The 18355-nt window shown below is 52.4% G+C and overlaps 1 protein-coding gene across 3 annotated transcripts; it reads right to left on the bottom strand.

Moving 5' to 3' along the window:
* Positions 1 to 2194: 2194 nt before the first annotated feature.
* On the bottom strand, positions 2195 to 18141 carry LOC114427875 (mitogen-activated protein kinase-binding protein 1-like). 3 transcript variants are annotated; one of them, XM_028396093.1, is made up of 31 exons: positions 17608 to 18141; positions 15869 to 15960; positions 13020 to 13082; positions 12890 to 12947; positions 12647 to 12817; positions 12420 to 12557; positions 12154 to 12336; positions 11339 to 11499; positions 11031 to 11229; positions 10836 to 10964; positions 10525 to 10727; positions 9928 to 10019; positions 9260 to 9385; positions 9108 to 9178; positions 8884 to 9005; positions 8728 to 8803; positions 8473 to 8584; positions 8333 to 8396; positions 8122 to 8250; positions 7305 to 7423; positions 7127 to 7164; positions 6893 to 7045; positions 6697 to 6816; positions 6491 to 6615; positions 6290 to 6417; positions 6031 to 6216; positions 5466 to 5547; positions 4529 to 4947; positions 3754 to 4458; positions 2906 to 2991; positions 2195 to 2813 (listed from the first exon to the last, which is right to left on the bottom strand). In XM_028396093.1, exons 1-31 carry the CDS (start codon positions 17722 to 17724, stop codon positions 2592 to 2594), a joined length of 4689 nt encoding a protein of 1562 aa, XP_028251894.1. In that variant the 5' UTR covers positions 17725 to 18141; the 3' UTR covers positions 2195 to 2591. The 3 variants fall into 3 exon arrangements, with proteins under 3 accessions (XP_028251894.1, XP_028251895.1, XP_028251896.1); XM_028396094.1 differs by having other exon boundaries at positions 3754 to 4455; XM_028396095.1 differs by lacking the exon at positions 17608 to 18141 and adding an exon at positions 16231 to 16306.
* Positions 18142 to 18355: the final 214 nt, after the last annotated feature.

Raw genomic sequence — 18355 nt, 5'->3', positions numbered from 1 at the left:
CCCTTTGTTAGACTGACTCTTCAGTCTGAAGGTGCAGAGGACCCAGCAGGCCTCCTTGAGGAGCTCCTAGCTAACTGTTAGCTCTCTGTGCAGAGCTGCTGAGCAGACTGAGAGTCAGTGAGAAGCAGCTGGAGGACCTGCAGACAGGAAGCTCAGGTAACTCATGAAGGCTTCAGTCTGATGGATGTTTAAATAAACTCTCTGGCTGCTGATTGGCTGGAGCCAGCAGGAAGAGCCAGTCAGAGTCAGGACTGAGAACAGGAGGCTGTGTGTGTTTGCAGTGCTTGGAGCAGAGCTGTCGATGGTGACCGTCAGACTGAATGTGACCGAGGAACATCTGGATGAGCTGAGGACACACAACTCAGGTGTTGCCTTTAAGACCATCATGTAAACCCGAGCGCTGCTGCTGCTGCAAATGTTTGACTGCATGTAGTCTTCATGTTTTCAGTCAGAGCTGCAGAGCTGCTGTCTCTTTCAGACACACTGATGGCAGCACAGAGACACACTGCAGGTAACTGACCGTCTGTGCCCAGCCTGCTGTGTGTGAGCTGTGTTCAGTATGTCTATCATCTGTCCTCAGACCTGCAGGACAGACTGACGGCTGCAGTGGAAGAGCTGAAGACCGACAGTGAAGGTGCACACTCTGACCACACTGGGCACACTCAGGTCTCATCATGTTCTGTCTTCTGCAGCTTCAGATCTGAACCTCTGACTCTGTTTTCAGTTCAGTCTAATCAGCTGTCCTCGATGGAATCCAGACTGGCAGATGGACAAGACTCCACTGCAGGTGGACTGATGTTTACCTTTAAGGTCTCCATGGAAACATGTTAGCTGTATGTCTTCGTGAGTGGAATACATACTGTTCTCTGTGCAGAGCTGCTGAGCAGACTGAGAGTCAGCCAGAAGCAGCTGGAGGACCTGCAGAGACAGCTCAACCTGACTGACAGCCTGCAGGGCAGACTGACAGCTGCAGTGGAAGAGCTCAAGACCGACAGCGGAGGTACATGCTCGGCACACACTCAGGTCTCATTCTTTCTTAGAATTACAAACCGGTTTCTTCCAGATGACCTGAAGGTGGCATTCTCAGCTGGTCTGACCGACTCTGGATCAGTCGGACCATTTGATCAAGAAACAACACTGATCTTCTCCAAAACCATCACCAACATCGGCCGTGCCTACAACCAGACTGCAGGTACCCAGTCACTCCTCCTGCTCTTCCTCAAACCACAAACCTGTTCTTTTAGTACCAACGTTCATTATTCACCACTTTCTGATGGCGCTTGAATAAATCAGAGTTAAAATCCTCCAGAAACAAAGCCAGCAGGGCGCCATGATGGAGTCACTGTGAGCAGCAGTCACATGACCAACACTCAGAGAGTCTCTGTCTGACCTGCAGCTGATCTCTGTCTGAATACCTGAGTGACTCTGCACACACACACACTGACTGCTCTCTGCCTGCAGACAGGATGGAGCTGACCAATGAGAAGACACTGACTGGTCATGTGACAGAGCAGGGTTCAGATGTGACCTCCTTCCACTCACCTTGTTCCTGTTGAGCATCAGTTGTTGGATGGATCAGAAGTTTTTGCTGGACTGTCCCTTTAAGGCTCTGTGTTCTTCCTCAGGTGTGTTCGCAGCTCCGGTCAGAGGTGTTTACTTCTTCAGCTTTACAGCTGCAGACTACCTGAAAGGTTACATGGGCCTGTACCTGTACAAGAACAACCAACCAATCATCTTTAACCTGGACCTGAATGACCATGGCGGCTACACCTCCATGTCCAACGCCGTGGCTCTGCAGCTGGAGGAGGGCGACCGGGTCCGCCTTAGTCTGCCGGCTAGCTACCGGCTCTATGACGACTCCCGAAACTTTAGCATCTTCTCCGGCTTCCTGCTGTTCCAGCTCTGACGGGAGCATTCAGAGTCAGGATCAGGATATGAGTGAGACCTCCTCGGGGCGGAGCACAGAGGCTGGACTGACGCTTCCTGTGAGGATGTAAATCACAACAACCTTCAACCAGAATCAGCTCAGTCTGAGCTCATCACACAAGCCTTTCACAGAACTATCATCATAACCTGTCATTTAGCTGTAAATGTTTGTACCTGAGCTGCTGTAACAAGGAACACGTGTAAGCTGAAGTCTGAAACTTTTATTAAATGTGAGAAAAACTCTGTTTGAAGCCAAAAGTGTGACGGTCATCAAAAGATAATAAATACAAACTGTGTTAGCTCAAAGAACATGTACATCAGAGTGTCTTCAGGAAGCCTCCTATTGCTCTCTACAGCAGTAATCAATAACATGATTGATCCCTCAGAGCTGCCATCTGCTCCTTCTGGGGACGGGAAGGTCACAAAGTGACGAGGGGAAAAAGTCTTTAAAAAAATGACCTCAAAAAATGAGTCAACACTTCGATTCACACGAGGAAGATTGTTGCATAAAAACAAACTCAAAATGGCTTCAGATCCTTCATCAGTGAGGAGGAGGAGGTGCAAACAAAACAAGAGGAGAGGAAGATGACGAAGAGGAGAATGAAATGATCCCTTCAATGGACAGCCTGCAGGAGGAGGAGGAGCAGACATGAAGAGGAGCAGCGTCATGCAGTGTGGTTGAGCCTCCTGTTGACAGCCTGCAGGAGCAGCAGAGAGTACTCCTCCAGCAGAGCCGCCGTCTTCACCTCCCCCGCTCCTCCCAGCATGCTTGGCATGCAGAGTGGCAGGGTGTCCAGCTCTGCCCTCATGGCCTGGAAGGCCTCTGATAGGAGGAGAGACATCTGACGCTGGTCGGAGGCGGAGTCATCAGTGGAGGAGCCGCTCACCTGGAGGAGGAGGAGCACATGAGATCCAGGAACATCGTGATGTCATGCAGAGCAGCAGAACCGACAACAGACACTGGGCGGCACAGACTCACCTTCCTGTACAGGTGTGTGGCTCTTTTAAAGCAACTCTGCAGCTCATTGGTCAGAGCCCTGCAGGTCTCCACACTGATTGGCTGGTCTGGAGAGAGAGAAGCAGCAGGTAAGACCGGGTCCAAAATCACAGGCTCACTTCCTGCTCCCTGTATGAGGTGGTCCACGCAGGGCTCGGTGGAAACCATCTCCCTCCTACATGTTGTGTCGCATAAATAAAACGCGCTGCTCTCTGCCAGCTAAACCAGTGACATCATATCATCAAATACAGGTTTTCTCAGGTGACAACAACTGATGAACAAACCTAACTGCTGGTGGTTCTGTCTGTAGAACATCACCATGCTCCTCATCTCCTCACCGGGCTGCTGCTTACCTTCCACACAGCACATGATGGTACATGACGACTGTTCCTGATGCATTGTGGGACACACTGAGGGCACTACAGAGGGTCTAAACATTCTCACTACACATTCAAAGGGACATGTAGGAAGTAGGGCTGATTTTAGACACAGCCTGTGTGTGTGTGTGTCTCTGTGTGTGTGTGTGTGTGTGTGTGTGTCTGTGTGTGTGTCTGTGTGTGTGTATCTGTGTGTGTATCTGTGTGTGTGTGTGTATCTGTGTGTGTGTGTGTGTGTCTGTGTGTGTGTGTCTCTGTGTGTGTGTGTCTGTGTGTGTCTGTGTGTGTGTGTGTGTGTGTGTGAGAGAGACATGGAGAAAGAAAAGACACAAAAAAACAGAGGAGTGAAACATCTCACCCGTTGTGGAGAGGGAAGGAGGGGGAGGAGGAACAGAGCCAGACAGATGACAGGATGAAGGGATGAAGAAGAGGAGGAAGAGGATGAGTCCAAACCTGCGTCGTCTGTCTGCTCTGCACTGCCATCTGCAGGACTCTGAGATTCCTCCTCCTGTTGAGCGGAACTCAGGGGGGGGACAGAGACCGGAGGAGGCCGCACTGACGAGGAGGAAGCAGGCTTGGAGGAAGGAGAGAAGGAGGCGAGGGAGGGCTTGTCAGGGAGTGATCTGCTGCCACCGCTGTGGACTCGGGCCTGGAGGTTGCGAGGAGGGAGGGCCGCCTGGTTGCCATGGTTACCCAGATACGAAGACGAGGAGGAGACGACAACGGGCACCACAGCAGCGTGGGGCGGCGTGGCCAGAGCCGCGTTAGAAGGCACCACAGCGACGATAGGAGGCGGAGTTTCTTTGACCTGAGAGGCGGGGTTTCCCGCTGAGGACAGTGATGTCACTGCAGGGTCCTCACTGGGGTCGTTGAGGCCATCACACATGGACACGGAGCGGGAGATCTTGGCCATGGAGCTGGCAGTGGGGCTCATGTAGGAGCGCAGAGCTGATGGGGTCAGAGAGGAGGAGGAAGACTTCCTTGGCGTGGCAGCAGCTGTTTCCTGCTGGGGGGATCTAGGGGAGGCGGGGCTGGGTTTCTGAAGGGCGGGTCCTGTGGTTGGGGGCCGCCTGGGAGAGGAAGGGAGGGTGGTGGGACGCTCAGGGGGGGGGAGCAGCTGAGGAGGGACCTCTCTGCCAGGACAAGAGGGGTCCCCTGCTGGAAAGACAAACAGGAAGTGTTTAGAGGTTCAGCTGCAGGCGGGTCTACAGTCAGGCTGGAGTGTTACCTGGGTCCGACAGCAGGCTGTGCACAGACTGAGCCTTCCGAAGTCCAGAGGAGGAGCCTAGGTGGGAGGCAGCAGCCCGGGCCGTTGGGCCTAGGGTCCTTCGGGACTCCACTGAGGTTTGGACCTTCTTCCGCAGTGGGGAGGGTCGGTGGGCCTGTTGGGCCGAGGAGGGGTCCTCTTGGGGCTGGATAAGGTCCTGAGATGGCTTGCCCTGATTGGTCCCATTGTGAGGCTGCACTTGGTCCTGAAGTAAGGAGAGCTGGTCCTGGGTCTGTTTCTGGGGTTGGTCCTGGTTCCATGACACCCTCCTGTCTTGGTCTCTGGTCTGGCTCTCATCCATCAGAGGTCGGACCTCAGAGACTAAAGGACGAGCCTTTCCCTCGATGGGGGTCCGAGATAGAAGAGGACACACAGTCCGGCTGAGGAGGACAGCAACGTTTAAACACAGGTGCTGAGCAGCTGGTTCCATTCATCATAACGTTATTGATCATGGGGTTACTGATCATGGGGTTATTGATCATGGGGTTATTGATCATGGAGTTATTGGTCATGGGGTTATTGATTATGGGGTTATTGATCATGGAGTTATTGGTCATGGAGTTATTGATTATGGGGTTATTGATCATGGGGTTATTGATCATGGAGTTATTGGTCATGGGGTTATTGGTCATGGAGTTATTGGTCATGGAGTTATTGATTATGGGGTTATTGGTCATGGGGTTATTGGTCATGGAGTTATTGATTATGGGGTTATTGGTCATGGAGTTATTGGTCATGGGGTTATTGATCATGGGGTTATTGGTCATGGGGTTATTGATCATGGGGTTATTGATCATGGGGTTATTGGTCATAACTTTATTGGTCATGGAGTTATTGATTATGGGGTTATTGATCATGGGGTTATTGATAGGGATTGATCAGTGAACTGGTGTCTCACCTTCCAACTGAGGTCTGGGACAGAAACCTGGAGGAGATGCTGAGACTCTCGGTGGAGCTGTGAGATGCTCTGCTTGGACTTCCTGCCAACACAAAGTTCACACTTCAGTTAGGTGCAGATTACAGCTTCCAAACTCCACGAGGACAGAGACATCTATTCGTGTCCCCGAGGCGACAAGAACAACAGACCGAACAGCTCTGACAGTTTGACCGATAAAAAAGTTCTGCCTGGACCATGTGTGGAGAACAAGCTGTGAGAGCTTCTCTGTTCTCCTGCAGTAAGGAACAAGCTTCAATCCTCACCACAACACAGAGGGGCAAATGCAGAGTTAATGTGTTGGCTGTTGTGTTACTCATTGTGTCGGCTGTTGTGTTACTCATTGTGTCGGCTGTTGTGTTACTCATTGTGTCGGCTGTTGTGTTACTCATTGTGTCGGCTGTTGTGTTACTCATTGTGTCGGCTGTTGTGTTACTCATTGTGTCGGCTGTTGTGTTACTCATTGTGTTGCTCGTTGTGACGCTCATTGTGTTGCCGGTCATGTTCCAGTGTGAGACCTGCCGTGTACCTGAGGCAGAGCGGTCAGCCAGTGTCACAAAGTGCTCCTTAAGGAAAGCCTCCTGGTCTGGAGTCTGAGGGACGGGTTGAGACGCTCTGACCTCTGCACTTCCTTGGCCTGCTTCCTCCTCCTCCTCCTCCTCTTCCTCCTCCAGCTCAGAGGAGTTGCCGTCCACACTGTGAGGCTCAGTGGGTTCTGTGGGACACAGAATACAAAGTGAGACTAGGTACAGACAGATCAGGGTCAGCCTTCAGGTCCCCTGTCTCACCGTCTCTGGTGGGTCTGTCTGGACTGGACAGTCTGGAGCTGAATCCCAGGGAGCAGCCGCTGTCTGGACTGGGTTTGTCTTGTCGTCCTCCCACAGCAGCAGGATGCACCTCTGTTACCTGGAACTCACTGAGGGGGCGGGGCACACATCAGAATCAGGTTCAGATGGGGGGGGTCATGTTAGGACAGGAAGCAGTCTTACCTTTCTGCCAGACTCACTCTGTCCTCCCATTGGTCCGGATACAGCACCTGATCCTCCCTGCCTGAGCTTTGATTGGAAAGCAGGATAAAGTCTGGTCTCTGATTGGTCCTCGCCTCATCATCCCCCTGAAAGGACAGAAACGTGTGTGTGTGTGTCTGTGTAACTCCCTCTCTGTGCTACATAAAGCTGACTGAGTGTGTTCTTACCCAGGCTGTGGTCACCTGCAGGCTCATAGTACTCCCCAGCTCCCGATTGGTCCTGTGAAGCCCCGCCTCCACAGCCTGCCCTCCCCTGGTCGGGCTAACATGAAGTGGGTGTGTCTCCACCTGTAGGAGGATACAGTGATGAATACTACATCCACCTGCTGTTTAAAGCGTGCTCTGTGTCCGTCAGCATGCTGACCTCCTCCTGCTCCGCCTGATGCTCCTCCTGTCTGCCCGGGCAGTATGAGTCCAGGAGTCTCAGATCCAACATGGACTTTACCATCAGGACGCCGTCAGCGCCGCCCGTCCTCCTGGACCACCTGCGGCGAGGGAGTCGACTCTCCGACGCCTCCTGAGAAGTCATAAAGAAAAGCCTGTGATTAACCTGCCTGATGTTTTCAAGTAGACGACGCAGTAACGGTTTGTTTCTGACCTTCCTGCCATCTTTGCTGTGCACATCATCAGGCGCCTCTGAGGGAGACGAGCAGAAAGACGCCATGAATGATGAATCAGCTGCTCCTGATCACAGTCAGCAGCTGAGCTGATCAATGATCAATACAGCAGCAAAGTATCATCAACAGAGGAGCTAACATGTAACCATGGCAACAGACCTGTCTCCTCCTCCAGACTTCCTGCTGTGGGGACATAAGGACAACCAAGCTCCTCTTCCTCCTCTTCCTCTTTGTCACTGTCAGATGACATGGTGACAACACGAGGAGACACCGCCTCCCTGACCGCACGCACGCACAGACACACACACACAGAGACACACACAGACACAGACATACACACACAGACACACACACACACACACACGGACACACACAGACACAGACACACACAGACACAGACACACACAGACACACACAGACACAGACACACACAGACACACACACACACACGCAGACACACAGAGACACACACACACACAGAGACACACACAGACACAGACATACACACACAGACACACACACACGGACAGACACACACACACACACACGGACACACACAGACACACACACACAGACACACACAGACACACAGAGACACACACACAGAGAGACACACAGACACACACACACACAGACACACAGACACACACACACACACACACACACACACAGACACACACACAGACACACACAGACACACACACACACACACACAGACACACACAGACAGACACAGACACACACAGACACACACAGACACAGACACACCCAGGCACACAGAGACACACACAGACACACACAGACACACACACACAGAGACACAGACACACAGACACACACACACACAGACACACAGACACACACACACAGACACACACACACACACAGAGACACACAGACACACAGAGACACACACAGACACATCATTGTGTTTGTTGTCATTATTGTGGATTCTCAGATTGTTGCTGACACTCACCTGAACTTCACAGCTCTCTGCTGAGGTGCATTCTGGGAGTGTGGAGTGCTGCTGGAGGGCTGGAGTTCAACAAGTCGCTGCCTCATCCTGATGGTCAACTCTGGACTGAGACGCCACACAAAGATGCAGCTGTGCACACACAGACACACACACAGTGTTCAGTGTGGACAATGATGAAGAACATGGCGCTCTGACCTGCAGTGAGGCGTACCTGTCACCTGACGCAGTGATCAGGTGTCTGCAGTCACTGCTGAACTTCACCCCCGTCACAATCTCTGCAACACAAACAGGAGTCAATACACAACAATAACAATAAACGCAAACCAACAACACAGTCGGCAGCAGACTGACCGGAGTGTCCGAACATGGTGGCCACACACTCTCCAGAGTAAAGGTCAAAGATGCTGATGTTCTTGTCAGAGCAGGAGGTGGCGATATAGAGCCCTGACGGGTCGATCTGCACCTGGAGGAGGAGCCAGAAATAGGAGGAGGAGCCAGGGGAGGGGCCAGGTGGAGGAGAAGGAGCCAGGGGAGGGGCCAGGAGGAGGAGGAGGGGCCAGTTAACACCTGTCCTGATGGAAACATCACTATAGCAAACAGACGAACCTTGATGAGCGTTCCATCCTCGCCCTGAGAGCCTTTGTACATCTTCTTCTGTTTACCGTTGCTGATGTTAAAGATCCTGAGGGGCAAACAGCCAATCAGACGGGAGCACAGTGATTACTGGTCCATCCAGTGTGTGTGTCTGTGTGTGTATGTTACCTGATGCTGCGGTCCTGACAGCCCACTGCTGCGTACTTCCTGGTGGGTTCGACGTCCATGTCATACAGAGTAGTCTTCCTGACGACATGATGTGTACGAGTGAACTCCAACCCCTCCCCCACCTGAGGAAAAGGATGTGATGTCATCAGCATAAATCCTTTAATCCCACGTCTGTTTCTGCCAGACCTCTCCGAACACGACCAAATCCATTTGATGAAACTCACCTGCTGGGCAGTGCGGAAGTATACGCTCTTGTCAGCTCCACAGCTGATCATCCTGACCTTCCCCTCATTGGCTGATGGACAGAAGAAGGTCAGAGGTTAAACCCTGACAGTGGTCACAGTTCAGAGGGTTAAAGGTGGTCGGAGTCACTGACCAGCAAATCTGACAGCAGTAATGGAGGACGAGTGTTCATCCAGAGTCTGAACCAGACTATAGTCTCTGCCCGCATCCAGGACGTGGATCAACCGGTCCCGGCTGGCCGTGGCTAATAACTGGAGACCTGAGAGGGGAAGAGACGGTATCCATGACACAAAGTCTGCGTGTGTTTGTGCATTCCTCCCTTTGTGTTCTTGTTTCCTGCTCGACACAAATGTTCTGTTTCTACAGTTAATCTGAGAGAGTGAGACATTTACTGCCTGATCCATGTGTGAGCTCTGCCAGGACCCGAGGACCTTTCTGCCCTGCCAGGACTTTTCTGCCCTGCCCTGCCCTGCCAGGACCTTTCTGCCCTGCCAGGACTTTTCTGCCCTGCCCTGCCAGGACCTTCCTGCCCTGCCCTGCCCTGCCCTGTAAGGACCTTCCTGCCCTGCCCTGTAAGGACCTTCCTGCCCTGCCAGGACCTTTCTGCGGTGAATACTGGTGGAAGACGGTGTCTGATCTCCTATTGGCTGAGCCACATGTGCCAAACCCATCGCTTCACCCTCAGACGCAGAAGTAAACATTGGAACAGGAATATTTTCTCTGGTCATTTTTCTTTGGTCCTACGAGTTTGATCAGCAGTGTGTGTTTGTTTACGTTGTGTACACATGGTGTGTTTCTTACCTGTATCTGGTTTGGAAAACTCAAGGCAGAGAATCTCAGAGTCATGAGCCTGAACGTTGAGGATCTCCTCCATGCTGCTCAGATCATGGATCCTAAAAACACACACACACAGACACAGACACACACAGACACACACACACAGACACACACACACACACACACACACACACACACACACACACACACACACACACACACACACACACAGACACAGACACACACACACACAGACACACACAGACACACACACACAGACACACACACACACACACACAGACACACACACACAGACACACACACACACACAGACACACACAGACACACACACACAGACACACACAGACACACAGACACACACACACACACAGACACACACAGACACAGACACACACACACAGACACACACACACAGACACACACAGACACACAGACACACACACCCAGACACACACACACACAGACACACAGACACACACACAGACACACACACACAGACAGACACACACACACACACACACAGACACACACAGACACACACACAGCGTCAGTCTGACTGATCCATTCCTTATCACACCCAGCTGGGCCCCTTCACCTCACCTCAGGACTCCCAGCCGGTCACCAGAGGCCAGGTGCTGTCCGTTAGGACTGACTCGCAGGGTCCTAATGCCAGCCCGGCTCTGGTCTGCCTGCTGACCCTCTGACCCTGATGAGCCTGCCTTCTCTGTGTTGCCGACAGCGACGCTGTCAGCGTCCAGGAGGCTGGTTATGTTGTCGTCCACATAAATGACCTTCTGTAGGTCCTGAGCGATCAAAGGTCAGACATTAAAAATGAAGGTATTTTTATAGGAGGCGCTGTTGAGCCCTGAGTCACATAAACACAGGTAGCTGTGTGTGGGTGTGTGTCCTACGTGGCTCAGAATGTTCCTGTGGAGGGCACCGTGTCCCTCGATGTTCCACAGTCGGATGGTGTTGTCTGACGAGCAGGACAGGAAAGAACCTGGGGGTGGACGCACACCGCCTTCTCCCTCTGGGTAAACCTGCAGCACAAAAAGGAGGAGTGATTTCAAGTGTGTGTGTGTGTGTGTGTGTGTTAACACACTCACCTCCAGGCTCCACACACAGGACGAGTGGTAGAGGGCGGAGTAAAGTTTTCCTGCCCTGCGGGGGTCACGGAGATCGCGGACGTCCCACACATAAACACTGTGGTCATTGTAGACACATGACAGCCAGCGGTTGGTGGGATCATAGGTCACCGCCACAGTGTCCGGGTAACGAGACTCCGCCCTGCAGGAGAACAGCTGACTAAGAAAGGGGAAGAGGAGAGTTTGATGTGAAAAATCAACAAACAGAACAGTCTCCATGTGAGGGAGGATGCAGGCTGACGTTTTGGACTACTGGACAGGTGGGTTACCTAGCGTCCACCATGCTGGCAATATCAACACCCAGACAGTGTGGGCGGGGCAGAGTGCACAGGAAGTGCAGGTTTACAGGACTGAAGGCTCGAACCGTTCCATCAGAACAACCACAGAAGATGAAGTCGTCTGTGACCGACAGACAGGTGGCCTGAGACGTCTGAGGACACACAGGTGGACAGAGAGACAGACATCAGGAAGTAGAACCTTTCACCTTCATTCACAAGAACCACCCAGGCTAGGCTAACATGTTAGCACAGGCAGCAGCTACATGCTAACAGCATGCTCTGACGCTGCAGTCATTGAACCTGTGAGATACTGTTACAGTGGAGGTGAGCGATGGTGCGTTCAGGGTCATCTGTGAGGCTGGAGATGTGTGTGTGGGATGATTCATCCAATCAGGTGGAGAACTGACTATGAATGAGAGCAGCATGTGAAACAAACCAATGAGGGTGAGTGGAAGGAAGTGGGCGTGTCTGAACAGTGGCAGCGCTGAGCGCGGGAGGACTGTCATCGGATGAGGGATGAAATGTTAGCGTGTTTACACCCGACAGGTGCGTCCAGGTGAGACGAGGACTTACAGAGGCAGAGTCGACTCTCTGCTCAGGAAGCAGAGGAGGAAGCAGAGGAAGTTCACATTAGAGGCTGAAGGCAGCAGGTTGTAAAGAACAGTCTGTGTGCTGTGTGTTAGCATGATGACGCGGTTAGCTTTGAACACTAGCGTCACGTTACGCTGACCTAGCCAAAGCTAGCTTTGTTCCAGGTTGTTCCAGGTGAAGGTCGGAGTGTCACAGCAGATGGAACTGTTACTCACCCGCAGCTCCACCCACTTGTCCAGGAGCCGGCGGTCATTGAACTCACACAGCAGGCCAGAGGATGTGATGCAGAAGGTGGAGGAGGCCTGCTGGCCCCGCCCACACGCCACATCGCTGAAGAAATTGTTCCTGAGCTCTCCCAGCAGCCCTGAACGCCCCAGCAGGGGCACGGTGGCGTTTACCTGGAGACAAAGACGACCAATCAGTGCATGTTCTCATCAACAGCTGACCAGCATGCGAGCAACGGATGGGCTGCTGTGTAAACCTTGGAGGTCTTGGCGTGGTCCAGGTACCAGAACTTGACGTGTCGGTTGCCAGCAGTGACGAAGTAGGAGCTGTCGTCGGAGAAGGAGACGGCCGTCACTTTGCTTGACACCTTGTTGGCAGCAACAACGACGTTTTTCTGAAGAAGAAACAACACGTCAGCACGTTTCCCGGCAGGCGGCGCCCGACGTGTGCAGCCGGCACCCGACGCGTGCAGCCGGCCGTTACCTTCCAGTTCCACACGTTGACCATCATGTCGTGTTGGTAGCCCACGCTCACAATGTATTTGCCATTTGGGGAAAACGCCACGCAGGAGACTCCATATTTATGCTCCTGTAGCTCAGACACCTGAAGACGCTCCGCCACCTCCCAGACCCGAACCGCCGGCATGTGGCCGCTCTGAGGAGGGAGGACAAACAGCTGTTACCCAGGTGCCACCGCAGCAGCCAACAGCCACAAACACTCACTCACCTCACCGGTGACCACATATTTCCCATCTGGAGAGAACGCCAGCGTGGTGATGGCCTTCCTGAAAACACAGACAACAGGAGGTCAAAGCAAGGCGGAGCAGCGGGGAGGCGCTCTGATCGGCAGGTTTTACCTGGAGCTGTTAAAGATGTGGTACTGTTTGTTCTTACGAGGGTTCAGCAGGACCACGACACACCTGCAGAGACAGGAAGCAGCCAAAGAATCTCACAAAAGCCTCCGCCTGCAGTCACATGACCAGCAAAACCATTAAAGCACACAGTGAAACTGACACCAACACACACACAAACACACACACACAGACATAACAACACACACAGACAAACACAGGGAGCCGCACAAGCTCACACATACTCATACAGGCAATACAATCATCAGGTTATTGATCCATCACATAAATCATCGCAGACCAGAGGCAGACGGTTTGGGCCAAGCACAAAGCCGTTTATGCTAAGCTAAGCTAAGCTAGGCTAAGCTAAGCTAAGCTAAGCTAGGCTAAGCTAAGCTAGGCTATGCGTATCCTGACTGCAGTGCGACAGACTTCTTCTTTAATCAGCTGCAGACCCACTCTGAACATTTTACAGATGGATGGACATGTTCATGTAGGTCAGCACGCACACACACACACACAGACACACACAGAGAGACACAGACAGACACACACACACACACACACAGACACACACAGACAGACAGACAGACAGACACACACACACACACACACACAGACACACACAGACAGACACACAGACACACACAGACAGACAGACACACACACAAACACACACACACACACACACACACACACACACACACACACACACACACACACACACACACACACACACACACACACACACACACGGGTGTAATGGTTGAACTGATCAGGATTTAGTTTGTCCCTAAAAGGAAGGCAGGTCCTCACAACACCGTAAATCACACGTGTGTGTGTCTGTGTGTGTGTGTGTGCAGATAAAGACTCTGCTGCTGACTGTTCGTCTGTAAGCTGCTGAATCAGCAGCCAATTATATTCTTCCTCACCGACACACACAGCTGAGCTTCTACATTAGTGAGGACCCACGCTGACCTGACTTCAAAACTCCTCCAGAAATAAAGCACCAGACTCAGTCCAAACATGAAGTCCTGTCCCCCTCAGCAGGACGCCATGATGGAGTCACTGTGAGCAGCAGTCACATGACCAACACTCAGAGAGTCTCTGTCTGACCTGCAGCTTCCTGCAGCTGATCTCTGTCTGAATACCTGAGTGATTCTGCACACACTCTGACACAGGACGGAGTGTGTGTGTCTGTGTGTGTGTGTGTGTCTATGAACACAACATAACTTTGTGTGTTATATTATTTTCTCCATGTCTCTACACACATGACTACCCCGCCCCTCCCCCACCAGTTGATCCACTGACCCACTTCACTTCACGTCAGCATTTCTTAGCATCAGACTGATGCTGCATCTGAACACAGACTGACCAATCAGCTGCTCCCAGCCTGCAGCTGATTGGTCAGAGTTTGGATTCCAGTTGGGGGGGGGGCACCCTCACACATTCTCTGCCATCCCACCAGATTCATCAACAATATCCACTGAGTGTGTGTGTGTGTGTCCTGACAGCTGACAAAGAGACTGAAGTCCAGGCGCCTGCAGCAGATAACATTCAGTTTCCCCATGTGGGATCAATAAAGTACATCTATCTGTGCCCTGAGCTTTAATGGAGCCCAGCCGAGGACACGTCTGTCCATGGACTGCACAGAGAACTTTCTAGAAGCACCAACACCTTCTGATAAGCTCCTGAAACTCTGACAGCCGCAGAGAGAGCTCTAAAGATCCAGAGGCCTCTGTGAACACCTTACAGACCTCAGCCCACAGCGACCCCTGCAGGACACCTGCAGAAACACTCCACAGGCCTGTGACTCATCAGGAACCATCCCCAGACCAACCCACACAGATCCCACCGTAACCTCCAGGACCCCTCTGAGGAACCCAGCTTTAAAACACAGCTGGAGACCTCAGAGCCTCTCATGATCGGGACCTCTTTCAGGGAAGTCCCTGAGGCCGTGGTACCGCTTCATATTCTGCCTAAACTCAACTATTTGAGTGTTTCTGCCTCACACTGCGCTTCACCTGCTTTCACCAACAGTCATTTCATTGATCCTCAAACAGTTCAAGACCTTTAAGGTCGAACACACTTTTCTGTCTGCACTTCCAGACACTTCCACTTCTTTTCCATTCTCAGCTGGCAGCAGCGGCTCAGTGGTAGAGCAGGGTTGTCCAATAATCGGAAGGTTGGCGGTTCTAGTCATTGTTGTGTGTCCTTGGGCAAGGCACTTTACCCACATCGCCTCCAGTGCATTCACTGTCTGAATGAATCGGTGGTGGTCGGAGAGGCCGTACGCACACCTTAGCAGCCACGTCTCCGCCCCCCTGGGGAGCTGTGGCTACATCTGTAGCTCACCACTGCCACTGTGTGAATGTGGCGTGAATGAATAATGCATCTGTAAACTTAAGGAGTACTAAGGGAGTACAGACGCCCTCCGAACTCTCTGGAACCCTGTCCAGTCAGCAGAGAGCTGAGGCCGAGCGCGGCTGCTGCCACTTTGAACACATGATGCCTTTAATCTGATAATCTGATCAGCTCGTTAGCCTCCACAGCCGAGAGGCGCAGCGACGGTCTGCTGCTGACATTCCAGACTTTAATCTGTTTCTATGTCCAACCAGCTCCTGAGTATAAACACCTCCACCAACACATCGACTCCTTTCAGCCTTTGTTCTTCACCAACACTTCAACAGTGGGCTGTGTTTACGTCGCAGCTTTGACTGGTTAACTCCTTCCTCTCATTTAAACTCTCATAAGAGCTTTGTTAGATGTTCAAGCATCAACCCCTCCACTCATGGGGCTTCAGTGTGTAGGCTGATGTGGATCTAATAACCTCACAGTGTTCATCTGATCCTCACCCAGCAGGATACGCCACGAGTCCAGTCCGGTGGTCGCAGGCCAGCGCTCGGTTTCCTGGAGCTGTGATACCCAGAACCTTCTCCAAGGTTACCTGGAAGGCAAAGGTCAGAGGTCATGTGAGGGGGGGTCTCCTCCATCATTTCAGACATTTGTCACCAACATCATTACACCAACCAATCAGACGGCCGTGTGGCCAGGTCTGCATTCCCATTGGTGGGCTGGATGCTAACTGAGGGACAGACAGGCTGTGTCTTCACTTTTGTCTCAGCTTCTTTCTGATCTGAGACACTGGAGGAGCTCTAGCTGCTACACACAACATCACTGCATGCACACACACACACACACTCACACACACACTTACTTCACAGGCCATGGTGTTTAATTGTCTCCTGAAGTATCTGGACAGCCGGTCCAGCTGTAAAACACACTGAGCTGCTTGGCAGTGTTGAGCTTGCTGCTAAGCTAACAGCACACAGTCTGCCCTGTGTGTGTGTGTGTGTGTGTGTGTGTGTGTGTGTGTGTGTGTGTGTGTGCGCCCACATGACTTTCCCTCCCTCTGCACCTCTTCATGTTTTCACTGCTTTTCCCTCTGAGCTGTGAACAGCGTTCAAACTTAAACCCATCCGGATGAATCATGAGCTGTTTGTGTTCACAGACTGACTGCAGACCTGCTGACTCACCCAGTCTGTCCTCTCAGGAGCGTCCCTGGAAAAATACCTCCTGCAAGGCTAACATGCTAACATGCTAACATGTCCTCGACCATGAAAAACCTGTTTACAGTGAAGCTTACATTGTAGGGCTGAACAACTGAATGAAGTCACATGGAAACATGTGGCTGTGATCGCATCACAGCTCCACAGCAGGACTGAATCCTGAATCCTGTCCTGTGTCCACAGCAGGACTGAATCCTGAATCCTGTCCTGTGTCCACAGCAGGACTGAATCCTGAATCCTGTCCTGAATCCTGTCCTGTGTCCACAGCAGGACTGAATCCTGAATCCTGTCCTGTGTCCACAGCAGGACTGAATCCTGTCCTGTGTCCACAGCAGGACTGAATCCTGAATCCTGTCCTGTGTCCACAGCAGGACAGGATTCAGTCTGGTTTTCATGCACCAAACAGGAGGCTGTCCACTTGTGCACATGCCTTCAGTTTTATGTGTTACAAAGTCAGTAAATACAACACTACAAAATGAGGACACACTTTAAAGAAGACGTGTTTACAGAGTTAGGACATGTCCTCTATGTCAGAACTAAAGGGGATGTCCTTACAACAGCAGTCAAACAGGCAGGATCCATGTGGGACACAAAGCATTGTGGGAGCTGTGCAGACAAACAGATGAGAACCCTGCAGGGACAAACAGACCGGACAGACCTGACTAACAGGAAGTCCTGCAGGAGACGTCCGCCCCGACTGTGTACCTAACCCTGGTTAATGTTAGTGTGAGCAGACGATGTGTTAATGATCTGCACACACAGTTTGACATAGAGTCCGAGGGGACTGACTCACTTCTGGGGTCAGCCTCCAGTGGACACCGGAGGAACTGCCATTTGTGAAACCGAGGCTGCTGATTGGATCAGTCAGCTCAGAGTGGTCAGCAGCATGTTACAATGAACAGGTGTCCTCCAGGGGACAGCTGTGTCTCTGCAGGTATGAGGACATGTGGCAGCTTTAAAGCCTTCTACGGCTCAGGTCAATCAGCCCGCAGACGGACACCACTGCAGTGTGTGCGCGCGCGTACCTTGCCGCTGAGGTCGCGCTTGTGCCGCGCGGCGGCGCTCCGCCTCAGCTTGATGGACGGGGAGCGCAGCAGGTTCTTGATGCGGCTGCGGATCGTTCCGCTTCCATCCGCGGCCATCGCGCCGTTAGCAGCCGGCTAGCTGCGTTTCTCAGCGGCTGCAGCCTTTCTCTGTGGCCCGCTCCTCCACCACCGCCGCAGCTGCTGTCATTCTGTCCGCCCCGGACGGCTCCGCTGTTCCGGTTCTGCTTCTGATTCTGAGCGGTTCCGGCTCGCTGCTGCTCAGCATCTTATTCTTCCGCCGCAGCGAGGAACGGGGAGACGCTGCGGCTCCAACACGACAGGATCGAACTGAGCCGGGCGACGGTCCGACAGCGTCAAGGCCGCATGCGGCAGGGACACCATCACTTCCGGTGGGGCTTTTCAGAATAACATAACCCTCGATCCACGTCCACGAATATTCCTCATAACAAAAACAAAACATGGCAGCTGCTCATTAAAACCTCTCCACCCACACAGCCAGCAGAGGAGCTCCAACCTCACCCACCTGCCTGTTAACAGGAGTTCCGATCAGCCAATCAATCCGTAGTTCCACCCGGACACGTCACGTTTACAGGCAGCACGTGTTTCCTGTTTGTGTTGTTACGACGTGAAGTTTTCAGGTGTCCTCTGATTCTGACGTCAGAATTCCCGCGGTCTCCACTCCATACTTTTATTTTGATGTTGAACGGTCACTTCCGGCGTGGTGCCA

This window comes from Parambassis ranga, chromosome 22 (assembly GCF_900634625.1).
Source record: "Parambassis ranga chromosome 22, fParRan2.1, whole genome shotgun sequence".
Classification (NCBI taxonomy): Eukaryota; Metazoa; Chordata; class Actinopteri; family Ambassidae; genus Parambassis; species Parambassis ranga.
Note: the sequence above shows the minus strand (reverse complement) of the source record. Positions and strands in the feature narration are given on the sequence as shown.